General features: G+C 43.7%; 1 protein-coding gene across 4 annotated transcripts; it reads left to right on the top strand.

Annotated features, from left to right (window-relative positions):
• Nucleotides 1-765: 765 nt before the first annotated feature.
• On the top strand, nucleotides 766-16614 carry TRAF1 (TNF receptor associated factor 1). Of its 4 annotated transcripts, none has more exons than XM_026860520.1 (10): nucleotides 766-1003; nucleotides 2672-2756; nucleotides 6517-6615; nucleotides 8200-8361; nucleotides 11829-11900; nucleotides 12667-12735; nucleotides 13452-13889; nucleotides 14291-14468; nucleotides 15039-15187; nucleotides 16339-16614. In XM_026860520.1, exons 1-10 carry the CDS (start codon nucleotides 795-797, stop codon nucleotides 16552-16554), a joined length of 1677 nt encoding a protein of 558 aa, XP_026716321.1. In that variant the 5' UTR covers nucleotides 766-794; the 3' UTR covers nucleotides 16555-16614. The 4 variants fall into 4 exon arrangements, with proteins under 4 accessions (XP_026716321.1, XP_026716322.1, XP_026716323.1 ...); XM_026860521.1 differs by having other exon boundaries at nucleotides 12670-12735; XM_026860522.1 differs by lacking the exons at nucleotides 6517-6615; nucleotides 8200-8361.
• Nucleotides 16615-23498: the final 6884 nt, after the last annotated feature.

Raw genomic sequence — 23498 nt, forward strand, 5'->3', positions numbered from 1 at the left:
GTTATTGTGTGTCAGTACCATTATGGGAAGAAAATAGATTTATAAAGGCATTATGCTCAAAATGCACCAGGTCCCTGGGTAAAAACCTTTCTTGAATGTTCCAAGTGACTGAAGAAACCCCAGAATGAGTTTTGGTTGCATTTCCAAAAATACTTCAACTAAACAGCTCTTGTTAACCTAAACCGATGCTGAACACACACAACAGCTTGGCATGTGTGGCTCAGGGTGTATCTGGTAAGAGCACAAGCATTAAGTGACTTGTGGACTTGAGATTTTAATTTTGCCACTAGTTTTATGACTTCATGAAAGTCACTGTAAACACATCGGTGGCTCAGTTTCTGCCTCTATGAAGTGTAATCACGAATCTTGGCTGCTGGGAATTGAAGGTGGTTGGGGATTTACTCTACGAGAAATAATTCTGTGTGATATGGACCGATGGGATTGTAGCTTTAAAAACATAGCAATATTTACTTCATCTTTCTACAGGCTAAAAAACTCTGGAAAGAAATCCCCAGCCCTTCGTTTTGATATATTGTCCGTTTCCATATTGTGTTTAAGGGAAATTTTAGATCTGTACTGTAATTTCCTGCTGGTACCTAGTCAAGCCCCACTGTGACATTTAGTCACACGTGTTAGCTACAGACTCAATTAAACAGATCACTGGATTACTGCACAGGTTTGGGGCTGCTCGTGGGCTTCAATGCCTGATATATTCTCTCACATCAAAGCGAGCATGTGTCTGCTTGTTTGAGCACCTATCTTTTTTCCTTATCTCTGACAATAGTTTACCTCAGATGGGTGAGAAAACAACCAGAGGCCTACAGGATGTTCCTGGCTCTTCTCCTGATGAAAATGAATTTCCTTTTGGATATCCCACTAACATTTGTGAAGATGTGCCTGATCAGAAGTACCTGTGCAGCAACTGCAATAACATCCTGAAGAAAGCCCTGCAGACGCTCTGTGGGCATAGGTACTGCTCAGCCTGCCTCTCCTGGATTGTGCGGTAGGTCCTTGCTGCAGAGGCTCACACCATATTCTGTGGCTGCAGGTGCTCCCGAGAGCTGCGTCACCCCGATGTGCTCAGCAGATGAGTCTGTGGCTGGCCCCCAGGCATTTTACTGTCTGGAAGTACTTAACCTTCGGTGGACTGCAGGGAACTCTTGAACTCCTTCTTGCTTCCAGTGTGGAAGTCTGTGGGATGGGGAAGGCTGGGTTACTGGGCTTGTCAGATAGCAGTTTTTCTATCTGTAAGTGTGAGGTGATTCTCACTTAACCCTGAAGAACGAGTAATTCTTCCATGGGACTTTACAGTCCTTTGACAAGTGATGTTAGGGGATTTTAATAGATGTTATCTTAGAGTTTTATTTCTACTAACTCAGCTGGGTCACTACATGTTAAAGTGCTGCTGCCATTAGTGACAAATAATGACAGCCATATAGCCCTGGAGAACCTGACAGCCAGGAGCTGGGTGGGGATTTGCTTGGATGAGTTAGCTGCTTCTGTCCTGCTTTTTAATTCCGTGATGACACCTTGATCCAGAGCCTGGAGAAAAGGGTATGTCTGCCCTGCAGGTGAGAGGTGAGATTGCAGTACAATTCCATGAATACGAGCTGACTTTAGCATTGGTGTTCTGTAAAACAGCAGCTGTCAGGATTCAGCGACTGGGCTTTAGTGCTGGCTGAGTAAGTCTAAAGCCTGTTACTGAGCTTCCTCACAGATGTTAGGAGTGAGCTAGTTTGTGTGTGCCAGTTCGTGCAGTCCCAGCTCTGATCACAGCGTGGGGCACCTGGAAAGCTGAGTTAAGGCACTAGCCACATGTGGTCTGAAGATCAACGTATAATAACATAAAAATGTGTTGAAATTAATGTATTTGACCAATTTACATAAATCCATTACTGTAAGTCTAGAAAAAAAGCCCCTTAATGAAACAGCATAAACCGTAAATTCAGAAAACTGTCAACAGAACATAACTGGAATTCTAGTGTCTTCCCGCTAGAGTCTTACAGCACATAACGGGAAACTGATAAGCTAATTAGTACACTTTGAAATCAGTTATGCTCTGGGTGGATAGATGCTTTTCTGATGAGCTTCTCAGTCTCTGTTAGTTCATTATTTGCTTGGATGCTAAATAGCCTTGGCAATGAAATACATTTCTTGTAAAGTTTTATTTTTCGCTTTTCCTATATAAAACTTTATGCTAAATATTTTGAGAGTAGATCCAAACCTTTTTTAGCTGCTGTAGGGTGTTAACTCTAGAACTCAATTCTACACCGGTTCTACTATGTCTTGAAGTCTATATGTATTTTTTTCTGGGGAAAATGGGGTATTTCTGTGTTTTGAAAGATTCTAGTTTTCATGTTACCTTTCCTACATGGTGTCTTCGCATAATTCACGAGATAAATATGTTACTATCTTTATTTATGATCCAGGCTGCTCTGATTTTGGTGAAATACACATAAGATTACGAGCCCAGTTCTAGTCTTGAGGAATAGAACGGAGCAGGGTTTTTTTTGATGTCACCGCATTCAAGAATTGGCCCTTTAATGAACAAGGACTATGGACTCTGGAAACTACAATTTCCAGTTTTTATTTATGTCGGTGTCTATCCAAAGGCTTCCTAAACTACAGTACACCAACTGATAATTATTTCGTTCTTCTTTCTTTGTTCCAGAAACAATAAAAATGTGATTTGCCAGAAATGTAAAGAGGAAGATCCAAGCACTTTAAGTGAGGGAAGCCTGTTGGCAGAAGAAAGGGTAAGTTGTAGTTCACAGTTCATTAATTTATCGTGTGTCACTCTGGGTTACTCTAATCATCATTGGACTATAGGAGGGAGTAGTATAAAATGTGATAGCAACTGATAGTTACACAACTTATGCTTTAGTCATTTGGATTTCACACATTTTTTTATTTGAAAAGGTATTGTGGCAGGCTTAGGACTTTCCAAGTCCATCAGATTCTGCAACATAAAATCCCTTCTACATAATTAACTTTTTATTGTCTCAAAGTAACCGGTGCTTTCCTACTTGCAATAATATGTCTTAGCTGTTACTTACTATCCTTAGTAAGGATCCTAGTGGATTTTCCAATCTCATGGTTCCCTGTACCCTTCAAACATGTTACCTAAATTACAGGTGGAGCATCCCTAAGAAAAAAAGCTAGAGTGTCAGCTAGTTGGCTGTATTGCCTAGAAAGTATTTTGGCAGCCAGGGTATCTGGAGGAAATAGTGGAAAACAGAGAGCTGAACATAATAATTAATAAAAACTATGTGCTGGCAGATGTTTCATCTGTAATTTCACGGTGCAGATCTCTTTTTGCTGTTGTGTGATTTTCCAGGCAGACCGCTGCACTGTTCTATATCCTGAGTACAAACTGGGCCATAGGGCTCAGTTCCAGCTTGTCTTTTTCTCTCCTTTCTGATTACGTGCAGGAATACCGGGAGATACACATTCTGTCTGAATTTTTTAGGGAAAAATGAAACCCAGTAGGCAGCTGGCAGTGAAGTAAAAGATGAAGTTTAAGAAATGGCTGCAGCAAAATAATGAATCTGCAGTTAATGCTGAACTTGGTAATATCTCAGAAAAAAATCCTCAATTCTGCAATGAATTTCCCAGTAACAGAATTTCATGCATCATGTAACCACAGATAGGTACAGCTAAACCCTCATGAACTTCTTGCTCTATGCTGACTGTCAGTTCTCTTATAACCCTGGCATTTCTCTGCTGTGGGATTCTCACTATGTCTGCTGGGACTTTCTGCAAAATCTGTGGGTGGGTTGTCGTAAATAGGGCCCCACGCTTGCAAGCTGATCTGCCTGGGTAGATTGTTCTGCCTGTTGAGAGTCCAGATGAAGTCAATCACCACAAAGGCGTAAGGATCTGCCTGTATAGATCAACTTACAACAATGGTCAGAGTTTGTAAACAGCACGAATAATGAAGATCATTGAGCAGGTTTATTCTTTATATCTATTCCTGATAAGCTCTGATTTATCTTTTGCTGTGGTTTTGCTTAATGTTATTTTCCTACACTGTTTATGTGTTTATATGTTAAATAAGATACCTACACAAGGAAAAGAAAAGCCCTATCAGGATGTGTATTTGCCTTAGCTTATCTCATGAGCGATTCCTGTGGTAACTCCCATCCCTTCCCTGTTAAACTTTTCATTTATGATCCTTTCCTATGCAACATACACTTCAAGCCTTACCATGGTGCTGCTCATCAGTATCAGTTACTAAGCATCTGCATCTGTCACTGAAATGAGAAGAGTGGGAGCATCCTCCCAAGCCTCTGCTCACACCCTGTCTGCTGTCATTCATGGGCCTGGCTCAGGGGACAGTTCTCTGCTCTGAACTGAACACAGATCACTTTGTCGCTCTCCCCTCTCTGGCTGCGTTAGAATGACTGAAGGTCCTGGTTCAGCTGCAGAAGGCCAGCCTTAGCTGGAGAGAAAAAGACCCGCTGGATTTATCCTGGATAGCTTTGGTTCAGGTTGATCTGTTCATTAAACTTGTTGCTAACTGAGATTCCTGACACATGAGCTGCAGAGCAGAGTCCTCCCATAACTAGAAGCCGTAAGATACATGTTGTGAGGGTCAGAGGGCCAAGCAGAGTGCATCTGGCAGTGGCTTTTGGACAGCTCGTCGCAGGGGACCTCCACTTGTGTCCCAGCCAGCCCTGGGACATACGGGTCCTGGCAGGTCTGGGCGCCACGACAGCCACCCGTGATCAACATCAGCAGCTCCTGCACCAACATTTCCTTTGAAATAGCTAAAATGAAAGAGAGGAGATATGCAACTACAGTATATCAAATCAGAGAAATATTCTCTGTTTCCTTCTGGTTGACCCAGAGCACTTTTAATGTCAGTGAGAGTCATCTCATTTACTGTATGAGGGTCTGACTCAGGTCCCTAAAGAAGTTCTGTGCAAACTCAAGTTCCCAGATAAGAGGACAGAGGTTCAGGTGAGTATTTTGAAGCAGTGACCAGTGCAGATAAAAGAAGAGATGAGGATCTCCTGCCTTGTTTTTTACCTGAGTAGTGTCCATAATGATTTTGCAACTGCAAATGTGAAACAAAAAGCACAGGGCATGCACATAGCAGTAAGAAACCCATGCACTGCTGGGACTGTCCCTGTAGTTAAATATATTTTAAATGATCTATTTTGTAATGTCAGGAAATTCCTTGAGTTTTTCTCTTATGACACAGGGGGGAAAAGTCCCCATGCGCTTGATAACTTGAATTTCTTCTCTTTGATTTTGCTCACAAATTAGACTAAAACGTTTTAGAAGGTGGAGCTGGTATGCTTTCACTAATTGTACATTGATTGCTAACTTATTACTTAAACTCTTCCATATATGCAGATGGAGCCTTACATGGTTTTGTACAACCTGCATGATTACTTTTAAATTCCTTGTTTGTGAAGTTGTTTGCAACTTGTCTGCAAAGTTCTGGACTTTGCTTGCAGGTTTTGATTAGGAAATGAGTTTCTGTGAGACTCTGTATATAGAAATATATCTCATGGTCACCATTCAGCTGTGCTTTCTTGTGTGATTTAATATGGCAAAGGTAGGTAAGTACAAACATCTTGTATCCAGATTAAAAAAAAAATCAATCAGGAATGTTGATTCTCATAATTTTGTTAGCTCTTTTTTTTAGCTCGTTTTGTAGGATTTCAGTAACTTTATTGAAATGTGCACATCATTTGTAAATACTTTCCTCCCTCTATTTTTAAAGCCCCCCCCCCAGTTCTTGCCTTGCTCTGTGTTGTTACACAGGAAATCTGCAGTCCTCTGTATTGTGTACTTACCAACAGAGTATCTAAAAACCTGTAGCAGGGATTGTTTTGGTGTCAGTGTACCTATTTTGATTGTGCAAGATGTAATATTAAAAGTGTGTAGTGTTTCATAATTTACATAATAATTGTACAATTTTTCATGGTTAACATCACCAAAAAAATCTACGTAGTGCAAAAAAAAGAAAACCCCACTCACATATGGTTTACATTTCTTTAGTACACAGTGCCATACTAAATGGAAACAGCCATGGTCTGAGAAATGTACTCTCACTGCAAAACAGTCTCAAGTCCTCTCTTCAGCACGTTTAGGAGGTGTTAATGACCCCAATAATGAAATGCATTCATTAAGAGTGGCACATGGCAGCACTCTATAGTTGGGGTCCTGTCAGCACATGTACTGCATGTGACATATTTCAGGCTTCTGTGAAAAGAAACTTAAAATAATAGCTGTAGTTGGCTAGGCATATTTTCAGTAAATTTATATCACATCAGATAGTTTCTTTTTGAACCACAAGAAAGAAATGATTTAATAATTATTTGGGCTTCTACTACACTAAGATTAACTTGCTAGGTTAGAGAGTCTTGCAGCAGTACAGTAAATTTAAAAAAAAAAAGGGATTTATCTGAAATTTTGACACAATCACCTTATTCCTATGTCAGAAATGTGTGCTGGAGTACTTTCTGACCAGTGTTTTTTTTCCTTAATGTGTTTACTTTCCAGGCTTTTGGTGATGCTGCCATTAATAAAGAGATTTCTGAACTCAAAGTACACTGTGCGACCCTTGGATGCAGTTGGTCTGGTATCATGAAAAATTTTGAAGTATGTTTAAAGGCAGTTTATTTAAATTAACATGCGCTCTTACTTGAATGAGGACAGAAAGACAATGAAACTAGGTTCTCAGCAAACAGAAATTAATGCAACATCATTAGAATCAGTGAAGGTATCATGATTTATACCAACAGAGTATCTAAAAACTTGCCAGTAACTTTAGTAGGGCTTTAACCAAATCCAGAATATCCTGAATGATTGTGAAATTAATGTTACACAAATTTACATCAACTGTGATTTATTTTTTTTCCAGTGGGTTTACTTATTATTTAAATGCAAGGATGCTACTGGCAGGTTTTGACAGACCAGACCAGAATACTCCAGTCTCCAGGATATTGTTATGGGCAATATCCTTAGTATGTTTTTATAAGAGAAATAATTTCCTCCCGCATAAATGACTCCTATTGGTTGGATGTGTTCATCATTCTTTTCAGACTGATATGAAATGCCCTGGGAAATGGGGAAGATTTGTGAATCTGCCATGCGCATTAGAACTGTGAAAAAAATACAGATAATTCTGATACTAAAGCAGTTCCTTTGGTCCCCTGGTGCAGGAACAGAGGGTCTTTCTGCATCTATAACAGGCACTCTGCCCTGTGCCATGTACCACTGCGTATCTGATAAGCATCTGAGGTGCTGCTGCCTTTTCTTTGATAATTTTACACAAATTTTCTATTTGAGTGTTTTCCTCTTTAAGAAAAAAATCTACCCAGTTTGCTTAGCTTCATAGTTTGGAGAACTGGAGCCCCTCTCAGCATGAATACGTGGCAAAATTAATTTGAGAGTTGGGCGTGTGATTGAAATTGGCATTTCTGAGGCTGTTCTGTAGGGGACAGCCATCTCCCTTTAAAGACAAAATCGGTTGTGACACAGGGCCTACAGAAGCTTCGGTAAAAGAGGTCAGAGTAAATGGTTTTTATTGAAATACTGTGTTTTTAAGAATCGGAAAGTAGACCTGTTGGATGTAGTTATGAAAGAAGTAATGCTGATGTTTTTCCTTGTTGAGATGAGAGAATTCAAATAGTGAAAAGACACTTTTAAAAATCAGTTCAAACGCAGGAAAAGGTTGTGTCCTAATTGTTGCATGGAAGGTGTCAGATGTCCATTCTTCTGTGCTATGCAGATTTGTCAGCAGATAACCATATTCATCCTACTACTTAGAGCAGGATGGTCTCAGTGCTCAACACCCCACCACCCCCCCCAAAACCCCATAAAAAACAAAAAACACAACCCCAAAAATCCCCATGCTAAAAGTTGGGGAACCTCTAATACAAAGAAAAAAGCTGGGACCGGGATCATGTTATATTCAAACAAAAGCACTAGAGAGACACAGTTCAAGGGATACCCCATGTTTGAATTTATCAACATTTTGTTTGCTGCTTTTTTTTTTTTAAAGTTAAGAATTAACAAAAAAGCCCCAGCGAAGTTGGTGAATTTTTTCACCATAATCTCAGTAACGTGGAGTGGGACTTTACCCAAGTTTAGAAGAAATGCAAAGGTCTAGGCTGGCGGAATGGAGACTATAGATGTTTGTGTCTGCAGTTTACATTTTGGTTTATAACTTTTTACTTCCAGGAGCATCAGAGTTTATGTGAATATGCTTTAATTCCTTGTCACACTGGTTGTGGACACATGGTGATGAGAAAGAAACTTGCGGATCATTTGGAAAATGGATGTGTTAATAATGTGACAATGTGTCAGAAGTGTAAGCGGAGCTTATCCAGTAGTGAATACCAAGTAAGAACATTTCTCTCTTTCAGACGAGGGCTTTATATTAATGGCTTGAATAATCTGTTGTGACATTTTTCATCCTGATTTCATGACTGCTAGTGCACTTGGAGAATATTTAATTTTCCTGAGTCTGCTAATTTTTCCATGCATGTGTTGGAGGGAAAAATGAGCTGTATTTGAGCTGCTTGTGTAGCTTTTGAGCTACAACAGAGAGGGAAATATCTGTGTGCTCATCCAGGGCTTGGGCAGCCTGTTTTTTAGCTCCTGTCTCAAAGCTCGTGCCCCAGCGTGAGGTAGGTCAGAAGCAGAAGAACACAGACAGTGACAGGGAAGAGGTCTTGAAAGTGGCTGGACTTTTATTCAAACTAAAACTGCCCACAAATCCGTAAGGCAGGCTTTTGTCAGATACTATTTCTCTTAGATAAGGTGAGGTATAATTCTCCAGATTGGCAGCCATGTCCATATAGACCAGGAAAAGCATGCTCTGAATCTGCCAGAAACTCCTCAGTAACTATTTAAGCGTATTTATATTTTTTATGTTTCAGTTGTGTTTCCCACTGTTGTGACAGGGACTTGCAAAATATATGTGTATATTCCCTATATGTATACAGGATAACACTAGTCTGTCCCCAGCATTTGCTCCAAATCCTCTTTAAAACAACTTTTTTTTACACAAGAATGTAGTTGATCATCAAACTTCTATGTTTGTGTTACTGAACCTATCCCATTTTTTCCTGAAAGTAATGATTTTCTCAGTTGATGCTCAGAGTTATGATAGTAGGGCAACGTTATGTTACTGACTTGCAGATTTTTAACTTAAATAAGAGGGTCTCTTTATTTTTACCCATTTTTGTAGATGCAGCACCATACAAATTCTGGGAGTGGTCTGAGGGCATAAAGTGAACTAACAGAAACTCCTCTGAGCTGCTGAAGGAGGAAATAGTGTGGTGGGGCACATTAAAAGTGATAGAAAATGATCTAATATGAAGAGATTGTCAAGGAAATGATCTGTTCTTACATGAAGAGATTGTCGAAGATACAGCTTCGGTGGCACACTTCTCAGCCTTGTGAGGGAAGTGCATCCTCTGTTGTTTAGGAGGTTTTGTAATTAAAAAACTCCTGGAGCAAAGCAATAGCAGCATGAATGAGAGATGCCCCATGTCTGCTAACACTGCTTTGTATGTTTTGATTTGAAAACTCTGAAAACGTTCTCATTCCAACCCCACCTCATTTCTGATCTTGTGGGCTCTGTTAGCACAGAAAATGGTGCTGGAGCAACGCTCTTTTGGGGTGTAACATAATGAATTCTTTTCCCTCCAGATGATTTAAAGAGAATAATTGTCAGCCTTGAAGTTTTGCCCTGGAATGGGGACATAGTGATATAAGACCTACGTGGCAGGAGGGTGAATATCTCAAAAATGTAGCCTCACATAAATATCAGCGGACAGCTCTGCATGCCCTAACTGTCACAATATTTCTGCCTTTCCAAATACTGAGCTCTAGGATTTACTCAGCATGGGGGTAACAGTCCCTCTGGGATAAGAATAAAGTGCTCTTGGTAAAACATGCTTCTTGGGAAGCTTCTGTGTGTGCTCTTCGTCTCTTACTCTTCAGAGGGAGAGAAGATCTGGACGCAGGCACATTTTACCAATGCTAAATCCAGTGTACGTTTCAGAGAGACAGTAAATACCAGAAGGTGGCAACACTTAATCCCTTTCAGCCTTCTGTAAATGCAGTAGACAGGCTGGAGGAGGAAACTTGAGCTGCATGAGTGTTCCCTGAGCACCTTTCTCTTTCCAGAGGTTTGTGATACCGCAGATCCACCTCAGAGGGCTTCATTTTCCTGCAACAAAGAACTGTTTTCCTCCCACTCATTCCGGTTAGCTATCATCTAATTAATTTTTTTTTGTTAGGAAACCTTGGCAACCAAGCAGGGGATTGACCCTGAGATGTTGATTTTTCTCTGCCTGCCTTAGTTAGTGTTTGTGAAATTGGAATTTTGCTGGTTGCATGATGGGATTTATTAAATTTGCAGTTACGTGGCATAAGAATTTTAATTATTTGTGTGTATTCCTTGTATCTACAGTCCTGTGGGAGCAAATTGTAAGTTTGGGCACTGTTCTCACTGTCTCCATCTTAGCCAGCTATTGGTCTTGTGATTTTTGCATTTCCATATTTTAAAGAAACTTCTCACCAGCCCCTCTCCCTCTCAAGAAATCAGTGACCTGAAGGAGTCAAATAGCAGAAAGGAGGAAAATAAAGGCATACTTTGTGCAATAGCTAAGACACAGATTATTAAAAAATGAGTTAGAGAGTGAGAAAAACCTATGGCTGTATTTCTGAGGATCGAAAGAGAAACCTCAGGACTCTTTGCAGGGGAGACTTGAAGGTTGCTGGAATGGCTTTATCAAAAAATTTCTAGACTGCTATGGGAAATGTACTGGCGTGCAAAGGCGTTCATAAAGATTAAAGACAGTCCCCCTGAACAGTATGAATTGAAAGCCGACAGTTGCATACACGTATTACAGTTGTATGAACGAGTGGCAGGAGGATTACTTTACCCTTCTCGGAGCCAGAAATGGCAGGAAGTCTCGTGTTAGTGGTAATGCATTTTGCATTAGCACATCATGATGGAAAATTTGGATTCCAGCCTTCAAAATATTAATAAGAAGGATGCAAGAAGGGTCTGCACATTAAGCAAACTATATGAAGTCAATGCAAGAAGGGTTTATGTCTGGATTTCCTGTATGTTTGCTTTCTGTTCTGTAGTCCATCTGCATGTCATTGCATGTATCTGTGTGTGTACCTATGCACATAACTACGGGTTGAACTGGCAAGATGTGCACGTTGCCAGTCTTGTATCAGATTTCCCACGGTGACCTTGCAAAGCATCTGTAAGTAGTTTCCAAAAGCTCTGGGCCCCCTAAGCGAAAAATCCCGCTTTGTACTTCCACTTAACAGGTATTGCATCTGGAGATCTGTCGCTGAACGCGCCTGCTAGGCTGAGCAGAGGAGTAATCAGCTTGAGAAACCTCCTGAGTCTGCCATTCCTTGTACAGGGGACAGCAGCACCCGCTTTTAGCAGATGTGCTTTACTCCCAAATTTCTGAACGTTATTTCCTCTAAAAAGAAGCCAGAGAACTCCGCAGCCTGTTGCGTAGTGAGGTGCAGAGCAGGCACTCTCTGGACAGGGGTACAGGATTTTGTACCATGTGTTGTGGAGCTTGTAGTGCTCCTGGGGAAGTTACCCTTCCTTCCTCTACTCCTCCTTAAATCTTCCTTCCAGGAAGAAAGGAAGAAACTTGTAACCTTTTCCTGCCAGAATACAGAATTTCTTGTAGAAGAGCCTCCCAAATCCCCAAGTTTCTGAACAATGGGAATAGCATTCCCAAACACAAGCTTTGTTTCAAAGACTCCCATGTAAAGATGCATGATGATTTTAGTAATGTTCTGAATTCTTCTTGTAATGACAGGAACATTCATGTGAAGGCAATTTATGTAAGGAACAAAACCATGTGCAAACAGACACACCATCAAAGGAGAAGGTAGGTAAAAGATGAGTGAATGCCATACAGCTTTATTTAAATTAATAAAAGCATCACTTGTTCATATAGATTAAATGAATGTCTGAGAACATCTTCAGATACAGTGGTGTATCTGGGCACTTTTTACATCCCAACATAGCTCTGCTGACAACCTTCTCTTCCCTGCTCCCACAGCTGACCTTATTAAATTAATTCTCAATTAATCTTACAAAAATGGGGAAATGGTTTTTTTCCTTTCAAATACTCAGAAAGACCCACAGGAACAAAAGAAAAATGTGCTGTATAACAGCATATTTGAAGAGACATGCTTTTGGCTGTGAAGGGGACGAAGTCTGAATGTCAGTCAGAGGTTTGGGCCCGATAGATCCGTTCATTCCCAGGACGTGCTGTACGACACAGCTGCTCTGTGTGTTCTGGAAGAGCGGGAGGAAGGTTGGCTTGTTGGCATCTTATTTATAAGAAGTTGTCACTAGGGGATCGCTGTGGTTTGTTAAATTATGTTACATCATTATGGAGTCTTAGATGGACACTTAACGACCAGGCTGCGTGCAAGAAGCTTGCAATCAACCACACTCTTGATTGATTTACCAATAAATTTTTAAAGCTGGACACCCTAAGCTGCGGTAATGCCTTGAACTAACCTGATTTATAGCTGCTGGGACTGCAGCCTAGTTGTTTGTAGGTAAATAAAAGAATCTGTTTCAATTGGTATTTTATTCTTTTTTTTTTTTTTTTTTTTTTTTTTTTTTTTTTTTTTTTTTTTCAGCAGAACCACTCTACACCCTTAATCAGCAAGGATGGATGTCGCTTTTCTGAAGTCGGCTGTTCCTTCAGGGTGAGTGAAACAGCTGCCTGCAGGACGCTGTCAGATGTTGTGGAGCTCAGCACTGTGTCTTTGGTCTAGGCAGCCTTTGTATTCAAGGTAGTAGGCCTTGATTTAAACCCATCTTTAAGAAAAGAGAGAAAGTCTACCCACTTTTAGTAGCCCAGCAGAGGTGATGTTGGGACTGCCGTGGTTACACTGTGTAAGGTGCAGTTCATCCAGTGATGGATCCTGCACTGTGCATTCACTTCAGGTAAAAATAGATGTTTATTACAATTCTGCTGGTTTATCAGATCCACTGTTCTACTCTGTTTCAGATATTCCTTTCAGCCTCTTAAAACAGTAACGGTTCTTTGCATTTAGTTTGCATTTGTTATCTTTCCTCATCTCTTGTGCACAGTATATGTATTAAATATTGGCTTATTTGAGAATCTTGCTGGGACTCTGCCTGGCATCCTGCTTAATACAGAATTTATAGACAATTGTTTTCTTTTGATGTAGTATGTGTACACATGTGAACACATATCCTAAACTGATCACTGGAGGGCTTGCTGGTTTTCCTCTCTCCGCATCTCCTCTCAGAGTCGGCTGCTGTGTGGCTGGACGTGTATCTTGCAGTTCTTCCACTTCTGTCTCTCCCAAGAAGTTAAAGGGATCATTGCTTGGTCTGGCCCCAGGCCACTTATGGTGGTTGTACCGAGTGTATTGACGATGTCATCTTCTTACAGGGAAGTAAAGAGAAGATACAGGAGCATGAAAAAGCTGCAGTTGGGGCCCACATGCTGCTTTTGCTGCAGCACATAAAGCAACTGAAGGCAAGCTTGTGCACTGCTGCCAAAGCTGCAAATGGTTCCATCCCACACTCAGAGCTGAATGTGAATGGTGCAGGAAAAAGCATCTCTGATCTGCAGATCCCAGGGGGGCTGGAAATCAGTGGGGATCTGGAAGTAGACTGTTTTCCTGGATCTTCTGTTTCTGAAGATGAATCTGTTCTGCAACAACTTGTGAGGGAGAAAGTGATTTCTGAGCTAGAAAATAAGCTACATGTATTTGAGAATATTGTGTCAGTGCTCAATAAAGAGGTGGAGACCTCTAACTTGGAAATCACGGCCTTTCGGAGACAGAGTGAACTCGATCAAAATATAATACGAGGCCTTGAACTGAAGGTAAATAGTTACGATAAGCATTGTCTGTGTGCTTGTTCTATTGATGACAGATATTTAACACATGTCAGAGAGAGGTGGTGTAGAGATCAGGACCGGGATGGACACAGGAATTTGAATTCGGTACCTAGATAGTACTGAGAGTTTTGAATGTTCCGAATTCGCCATGATCAGACCGTGAGCAAGCAAGACAGTCGTTTGATCCTCTTAAAGCAGCATTATGCCCAGAGGACCAAACAGCCATCTATCCAGTTGTTTGCCTTCTGTGTTGACACTTAACTGTCACTTCAAAAGAAATCAAAGGAGATCCTGCAGAACATGAGGTCTCCAGAACGATTCTGCTTCTTCTGCAGCACAGCAGCCTGGAGAGGGGGGTTGATTGAGAACTGATTTGCTTTTTCTAGATTGCAGAGTTGCACCGGTGCCTGACGCAGAAGGATGCAGGCCTGAGCAGTCTTCATAAGAGTCTTCTGTTCTCTGAGCAAGCTTCCTATGATGGGGTCTTTCTGTGGAAAATAACAGATGTTGGCAGGAAGTTACAAGACTCTGTGACTGGAAGAACAGTCAGTTTGTATTCACCGGGTAAAACACATGGCGTATATGTGTGTTAGGAAAACCCAGTCCTTTAGAAAACCCACTGATTTCTCTAGAACGGTGCTTCTTTCTGCTCGTGTTTAAAATAGCTCCTTAAGCTAAGACGCTGTTTCTGCAAAGCCTTCGTGCTCTCCTGCCTGTAATTCAGGGCAGCCGTGATGTGCTCTTCCAGAGTTGCGTTCTGTTCTGGGCTTTCATTTAGCACTTTCCCCTCGGCTGCAGCTCCGTGCATGAACATCTGCTGGATCCCGCAGCTTGGTGCCTGACAGTACCGACTGGCTTTCCGCAGCAGTTATTGCCCTTGTGAAAAGTAATTTGTTTAGGTAAAATAACGCTTGTGTGGCTAATAACAAGTAATTTTCACCAAGGCATGAGGCACTAAAAGGATTCCAACCGCTGGATTTTCATTGCTTGTAATCTCCAGGGTGTACTGATTTGTCTGTTCTCATCTCTGTGATAGCAAAACATGTCATACGCTGTCTTCTCCCATACGCCAGAGCGCTCATTATGTCTTATTTTTCAAAGGAGGCTTCACTAATGAAGAGTTCTGATTTTCAGCTTTCTACACGGCAAAGTATGGCTACAAGGTCTGTCTGAGGGTTTATCTGAACGGGGATGGGACAGGAAAAGGAACCCACGTGTCCCTCTTCTTTGTTGTCATGAAGGGAGACTACGATGCTTTGCTGCCGTGGCCTTTCAGACACAAGGTAAGAAGGGCCACCTTTTCATACCCGATCCTAGCACAAACCCACTGCTTCTCCCAGTGAACACAAGGGCACTTTTTCTCAGGAGTTTAGTGGAATTTGGAGCGCTTTCCCGTTTTCCTCTCCGATGGCTGCTAGCCACGCTGTAATCTTAGGTAATAATTTGTCTCTGGGAAGGCTGCTCCTACTGAGACTCCATACTTTGCCTTGTAGGATTTTCAGACACCAGAATTCTGGTGTTTGATATATCCCAACCTGTATCCACCTGGGCTAAAGCCAGAGACACATTTTTCCTGGCTATACGTAAATAGTATCAGTTTATGAAGGAACTGTGATTTGCCGCCTGAAGCACAGGTGTCGGAAAGGTGAGGTTAGAGTTCTACTCACCAACGTGCCATAGATGTCTGATGTGATCCGGATCTTATTTTTTTCTCATTTTGTAAGTGCGATCTGATAATGGCAACAATGATTAGAAAAGCAGTGAAAGTGTGCACAGAGTTCTGATCTCTGCTGTAGCACTTGCCTTCACGTGGTAATAATTCTGTGAGCCTTTCATATAAATAGCCTTACTACCATTTAGCAGCCAAAAATAATGGAGATCAAAATCCCCAATCCTCACTGTATTAAAAAATGATTACATACATTTCACCATTATTACATACATTTCATTTAAAGCTAAAGAACAGTGAGTTAATAAATGTGGTAATGAGATGGGGAGATTCTATACTGATATTTAGGCTGTGTCTTTTACATATTTGCGTACAGGCAACTGAGCTGTTTCTTTTGATTCCAAACCACAATAACAGAATGAATGTAATGACTGTAACCAAACTTGGGGTTTGTTTAACTTGTCAGGAGAGAGAGGAAAAAAGTCTTTGGACTGTGCAATTCTCTACCAAGAAATAATTCCCTGCTTTATTTTATTTAATTTTATTTTACAGGTGGCAAAGTTTAAACGCTTCATGTGGGAACCATTACAGTCTCTCTTGTTCACATTAACTGACCTTGCAGGTTGCGAAACATTCATTCCAATTTGTATTTAATTATTGATAGAGCATCCAGCTGCTTTTGCAGCGTGTTTGTGCTTCTCTCTGATATTTCCTGGTTTATTTTTTCAGTTCAATAACTCGGTGTTGCCACGTTCTGTTTTTCAGGTTACGTTTATGTTGCTTGACCAAAACAACAGGGAACATATTATTGATGCGTTTCGCCCAGACTTGACTTCTGCTTCGTTTCAGAGACCAGTGAATGACATGAATGTTGCAAGTGGCTGCCCCATGTTCCTCCCTTTGTCCAAATTACAGTCGCCTAAATACGCCTATGTGAAAGAAGACACACTTTTCCTTAAATGCATTATAGAAACAAATTAGTAAGTCTTGAAATATGGGGGTCTGGTAAATCACACGCTGAATTTCATTTGTTTACAAGATTTTTGTGGGGTGTAGCTGAGCTTCCCCTGCCTTTGCAGCCCCGAGGGGCCTCTGGCTGCTCCCCACCAGGGATGAGGGCAGATTCCTTCCCCCCGGCACCGATCGGGTGTCTCTGTGCTTACAGATGACCTTGGAAGCAGTGAGTTGTGGCTACCATTTGTGGCTTGCGTTCCTTGTACTGGATGATTTGTTTCTTGCTATTTATTTTAGACCTATATTTATGTGCTCTGGAAAGAGATGTTCTGTTGCGTCAGCAATCGGTGACCAGCTTACACTGTGCCTCGGGATAATTACCTCTCTACTTCCAAAAGAGCCCTTTCACTTTCCCATTTCAGGAGCTCTGAGGGTTGTTAACCCCCGGGAAGCCCAGAGCTGCTGCTCCCAGCAGTGGTGAAGACCCCTCAGGAGCTTTGTTTTAAAGTGTTCAGTCACTTGAACCTTCAAGGCAAGTGACTTACCAGAAAGTATTGATTTATTTTTTCTTTTATTGCTTAATTCTTTTTATGTGCTCTGATATTTAAGTCTTTCACATGCTAAAATAGAAGTAACTACTAGAAATGTTTTTGTCTTTTTTTAAATAGAGGTAAGGAATGAATAATTATTTTTTTTTAATAAACAAGCCAAGCTTGGAGATGTCTGGCTGTGTGCAAAATTCAACTGCTTACACCTTATTCCCAAAAAGCAGCAAACCTCACCCTTTTCATTCCCTGTTTAACAACGGTCTGACAGAATCAGTGGGGCTGAGCTGGGGTTTGGTACAGCAGTTTCTGAACTTCCAGTGAACTCGTGCCACAGCACGGCGTGTTTTTCCAATACTGGCCGTGCTGTGGGACCATGGGGCCGGCTACAAACCCGGGGCCTGGTCTTGCAGAGGCAAGGCCGTGCACATCGGTGAAGGGCCTTTATGCAATTACTTAATTCATTTTTTCCTTTGCAATATTTCCTGTGTCTCAGTTGAATTGACAAAGCCGACAGACAATATTGTGCCCACTGCATGAGGAAGGAAAGGAGAAACTTGTTTGTCCACTTAAATTTTGCAAATCGTGGAAACTGCGGCCGCCTAGCAGAGCTGGTGAAATGCCATGGGCTGTGCCTAACCTCCAGCCCGGCTGCTGGAGTAGGAAGAGATGTTTTCAAATCTCTTCATTTCTGTCTCAACAGCATCCTTTAAAATAATTAACTGTGATTGAAGTATCAACTTTCAAAAAAAAACACCCCATAAACAAGTATCAAAGTTTGGGAAGGAACTGGATATTCTTTGCCGTCACACACACACAGAGTCTCTGTCTTTTTCTCCTGTGTTTAAAACGTTCTTTTAGGGTCAGAAAATTATTTTTCCAGTAATGTGCCAGCCCCTGTAATCACACTGGAGTAATATGCCTCAAAATATTATGCTGTTTGTGGCTGTGTAATTTTGTCAAGTGCTGTATTTATTACAATCATTTGTATTTTCTTATAATTTTATTTATTTCCTAAATAAAGCTCGCTAACTTAAAAAAAAAAAAAAAAAAGGGTTGTGTGTTATTTTTGCTGTAAAATAGGGACTTGAGCCACTCGGGGATGTGATGATAACTGTTTGCTGTAGAACAACTGAGCAGAGCTGCAGCTCCCACTGATCCCTGCGGTAGCAGCACCCACCAAATAACCAGCCCCTGTCCCCCGGAGCCGACGCTGCTGCCAGCCAGCGCTCAGGGAGGTGTGGAGAAATCTGGGGAATGCACCTCTGCTCAGGTCAGTGCTGTAACAGAAGTCAGGGTTTGTACGGAAGGTGGAGCACCCGATATGTGGCGTTTTGACCTGGAAAATTAAAGAAAGGGTTGTCCAAGCCTGACCCCAGGTGTCTGCAGCCAGAGCCAAGTGGGAGGGAGGCAGCAGCGGATCTGACAAGAATTAACAGCAGATTAAGACAGTGGTCGGCTCTGCCTGGATGCCTGGGGACTCAGAGCTGCTCCACGCACCCGTGAGCTTGCCCCAGCCCTCGCTGGCCGGGAGCTGCTTTTCCAGGGGGGGTTTAACGAGCTGCTTTTATCACACTGGGCATTGACTTCCCAGGGCGGCTTGGCCGCCTCTTTGCTTCGCTGTTAGTATTTTGTGCAAAATCCTTTTCCACGTAGAGCTTTTATTCCTTAAAAATAATTAAGAGGGTTTTCCTTGTGTGCGAGAGACAGAGAAGGTGGGGGAAAACGAGTAAAACCGCGTGTGGGTGAGAGCTGGGGTAAGAGAGAAAGTGTGTGGGAGAGAAGATGCGAGTATGTCTGTGTGAGAGAGAGTATTTATGTGTCTGTGTCTGCACCGAGGGAAGTAAAATGTGTGTGTGTGCAGGCTGAGAGATACATCCAGCAGAGAGTGAATGACCTGACACCTCTGTGCTTTTCTCTAGTGTCACTCTACCAGGAACAGTTACACCGATTTTCCTCAAATCCAGTGCACAGGCAGGATTTCGGTGGTGGCGGGAGCCCGATGTCGCTGCAGGTGGCAGGTCAAATCACACCGAAGCAGCATGAGCTGCAGGGGAGCAGAAGCATCCACGCCGGCTGAATAAATACCCCGGAGAAAGGACACGATGGAGCAGAGCTCTGCCCGAAGTAAAACGGGAGGAAAGCTGCAAGGCTGCAGAGTTTTTGCAGGAGCCAGCGCAGGGCTGGGGCAGAGGTGGGATTTTGGCAGGAAATCACTGGAGGATCATTGCATGGAGCCAGCTTTTGGGGTGACTCATGCCTGGACAGCAAATACCTGCAAAGGGAGGAAATTCATTACCAGCTGTACCCGTGGGGCAGACAGCTCAGTGGTGTAAAAATGTCCCCGGGACGGGACGTGGATGAAGCGTTGCTCATGTCCAGCAGGTAAGAGCCAGCCTTGCGGGGAGCAGAGGCAAGCTGAACTGCTGTGAAACATGGGAAAGCAGCACGTTTATTGTGGGCTCTGTGTGACTGATGGAAAGAAAAGTCCTGAGGTGACTCAAGGCCCAAAAAGCAGTTGGGGTACCCATGGGAGTGAGCCACGGGACGGAGCCCATGAAAGAGCATCATGGGCTGGGCGAGCAGGACTGGCTCTGGGGCTCACCTCGGCTCCTCCTGAGATAAAGGGATGGAGCCTGCCATTTCCATGCTGCAGGCTGGGGTGTGGGTTGGGAAAGGGGGAGCAAAATCCCCCAAGGCAAGCAAGGGGCTACCAGAGCCACCCATGGAGCCATGCCCTGGACTCAGGGGGTGGCCGGTGGCACTGGAGGTCCCTGCCTGCACAGCACTGCACCTCATAGACACAGCCCAAATTCTTCTTGAGCACTGATAATTACAGTTGCACTAACAGGCATTTGCTTTTTACGGTTGCACTAACAGGCATTTGCTTTCTGCAGTTTTGTAGCTGGGTAAGCAGTGCAACCATCCCCCAGGAAACACAGATCTTCATTCTCCATTTTTCACTTTTCCCCAGAAACAAAATGGGCCTGCCTTCCTTTTTCTTTCTTTCTTTCTTTCTTTCTTTCTTTCTTTCTTTCTTTCTGTCTTTCTGTCTTTCTGTCTTTCTGTCTTTCTTTCTGTCTTTCTTGATGTCTTTCTTGATGTCTTTCTTTCTTGATGTCTTTCTTGATGTCTTTCTTTCTTTCTTGATGTCTTTCTTGATGTCTGTCTTTCTCGATGTCTGTCTTTCTCGATGTCTTTTCTGAGCCATGCTCAGGAACTGCAGACGCGTACATAGCACATCTATGTCAAAATTATGTAAGGGCTCCATTAATATAAAACTTGCACAGCTGTAAGAACACTTACAAGCTCTTCATGTCTCATGCAATTGCATAGAAGCATGCAAAGAAAGTTAAGTTAAAAAAAAAAAAAAAAGGATATGGGTTAAATTCATGCAAAACAAACACTATGAAGACATGAAACCCATGCCTAAATGTACTTCCTTTTAAAGGCACAGCTGGCTTAAAACACCTGAACGTCAGATTTAGCTGCTCTGATTGTAATGACAACCATACCTTTGTGTGAATGTGCCCTTTGCTGTATCACTTTGCTCTGAAAGGGCTCGAACCAGAGCTGACTCCCCCTGTGCCGCGGTGCACGGGGCGCTGCCGGAGCATGACCGTGTCCGTGTGGAATGCGCTGAGCCGCGGCGCTTTCCAAACACGGGGCTCTGCTCCCGGCTCTGCCCTTCCTGGAACAGGCTCCTGATTTTCATCTCCAAGACCTTCAGCCACAAACCATCCTGATAAGGAAACGGATGACACTTACCGGGAAAGAAACTGAAATTGAGGCGATATCAAGAGTTCTCCAATCCAGCAAATCACTTCTGTTGTGGAAATGAGCAGCCAAAGTGATTTTTTTGGTCAGGACTGAATCAAATGATGCCGAAAAATCAAAGAGTTATAGTGAGCTAAGTCAGGACCAGTTGCTCCATGTTTAATAGCTGGGTTGGCAAAGAGTCATCGTGCTTCTGTAGCTACGATGGTCTAAAATAATCAAGGACAAGGTTTGTAGGGAAAGATTTTTATTTTTTTTTTAATTGACTAATGCTGGAAAAAAACCAGGCAAAGTTTTAGGCTTATAAGCCCTTCTTCCGGACAGGGAAAGAACTCAAAACCTTGCGCAAATTTGTTTTGAGTTTAACTTGGTTATGTTGGTCAATCAGATGGTTTCAGTGAAAAGGTGCTTGAGATCTGTGGAGCAGGGGGAAGCGTTGGCCGAGAGAGAGAACTATGTCAATAGCCTCAAGCTACTGTGGTTGTAGCTCCTTTTATTGGCATGGATGTGTCCTTTTTTACCAGCTGAATCTCCAGATGGAGATGGCACTTGAGAACTGTTTTGAACAGCATCCGAGAGCTGCGCCGGGTCTCGCGGTCTCGGCGCCGCAGCCTCGCGTCGCGCGGCCGCAGGATGCTCTGGAGCGGCTGCAGCCGGCGCTGAGGCGTTGCTGCAGATCCTGTCTCCACACCAGGCCCGTAGTTCATAGGCAGCTTCGTGTTTGGGTTTCCATTCAATATTCCTCGGCTTCGGTTTCCAAGACTACAAGCCAACATACAACCCCTCCTCCCACTCCTGTTTTCAAAGAAAGAAAAACACTGTGAAAAGAAGCTACCCGATTTCTTGGCAGTTTTCAAAGCAGAAAGAAAGGCAGCACCGGGAGCTGCTTGCCCCGTGCACGCCGCAGGCTCTGCCCTGGCCAGAGCTCCCGCCCGGGCTGAGCCACGATTCTCCAGCTGCTCCATCCTCGTGCGAGCAGGGAAGCACCTTCCCCACCTTTTCAAGTGCAGGGTGTGGAGGAACAACAAAATGTTTTTGAGGACAAAATGGGGGTGTTGGAGTAGTTAACTACCTTGGGTTTCATTCACATCATTTTGCAAATGCTGGATTTGTTTGGAAATTCAATAGTGGGGAAGGAGCAAAGGTGACATGCCCTGGGAGTCAGCGCTGGCCCCGCTGCCTGGCCGAGGACTCATTAATTTCTGTTCATTTGCTTATGGAATAGTCTGCTCCCAACAGCTGATGTAAACGGGGGCTTCCTCGCTTAGCTGGGGATGTGAGCGTGGCGTGGAAATATTCCCGTCGGTGTGGGCCCGGGTGGGTGCTCCTTCCCTGGTGGAGTGTGTCAGGCGTCCCTGGAGCCCCACTGGTGTGAAACCAGTCACTCAGCTGTGGCTGACCAGTGCGCCCGCTCCAGGGGCAGCCAGCAGACCCCATCAGCGTCTGCCAGGGGCCACGAACCTTCACATGGTGCCAAAGAAACAGGATCTCCAGCGGCTCCCCCGACTGCCCAGGGGTGTGCAGAAAATCCCAGGTGGGTGTGCAGAAGGGGAGGAGGAGTAAAAAGATGAAGAGAAGGAGGAGGAGGAGGAGAGCAGCACCCAGAAGCTCACCGCAGCAGGAGCTTGAGGCCAGGCTCGACGGGGACAGTGTGGCAGCAGCACCTGCAAAGAAACCAGACTTAAATGTGACTGCATGGCTTCATCCATGTTTGGAAATAGAGGATGCATCTCAAATTCCATTTTTTTCCCTGTTTTGTTTAGGACTGTTGTTCTAGGGCAATGTCACTGTGCTCTTTCCGTTGGCAGGGACCAGGTTTGGGGTGGCCTCTCCGTGCCAGAGGGTTTTCAGTGAGGTTCTCCCCGCTTACACCCCCGGGGAACTGGATCCCATGTTTGATTGACGTGCCACATCATCCGCACTTCCATGGCCAGCGACCAAGATGCTGCAAACACCAACCACGGTGCCTGGGGAGGAGGGCGTAAGGACGTCCCCATCTGCTGCTCCGCCAGCACGGCGCGGGGACGCGCTGGGACAGGAGCGCAGCAGCCGGACGCGCTTTCGGTCCGACCCCACACCACCGCGTGCAGCGACGCGAGCAGCGGTGTTTGTCCAGGGGGAGAGCTACGGTGCAAGAGTTATTTTAATCCTGCGGTGACTCACGGCTCGCACATCGTGACTCACTGCAGTTTGGTTGTTTGACTGTTTTGAAGATGCGTCAGGTTCCCCGTGAAGGCGCAGGATGGTCGTTTCAAGCTGCCATTTTTTTTTTCAGTTGCCTAAACCTCGGCAAACACGGGCCCAGCAGTTGGGTGTGGGCACGGCGCGGCACAGCCTCACACGCAGAGCGAAGGGGAGAAGGGCCCTGCCATACCCAACGCTCGGGGACACGCGGTTCCCCTCAGGTTCGACACGCAGCGGCATCGCTCGCCCGCTGCCAAGGGGCAGCACGGGGAGCGCTCCGACACCCGCGTTTCATGGCAAAGTTTGATTTAAAAAAATCGTTTCTCAGATGACAGAAGGGTCTTTAAAAGGTTGTTTCAGCCCTGTGCCGGTCACTCCTGACGCCCAGGGGAGCTGCTCACTTGCAGCACGAGGATTTTTTTTTGCTGTGAACCCCAGCATGGGGAACCCCCCCCCCCCCCCCCC

This window comes from Athene cunicularia, assembly GCF_003259725.1.
Source record: "Athene cunicularia isolate RWA chromosome 17 unlocalized genomic scaffold, athCun1 chr17_part1, whole genome shotgun sequence".
NCBI classification, from domain to species: Eukaryota; Metazoa; Chordata; class Aves; order Strigiformes; family Strigidae; genus Athene; species Athene cunicularia.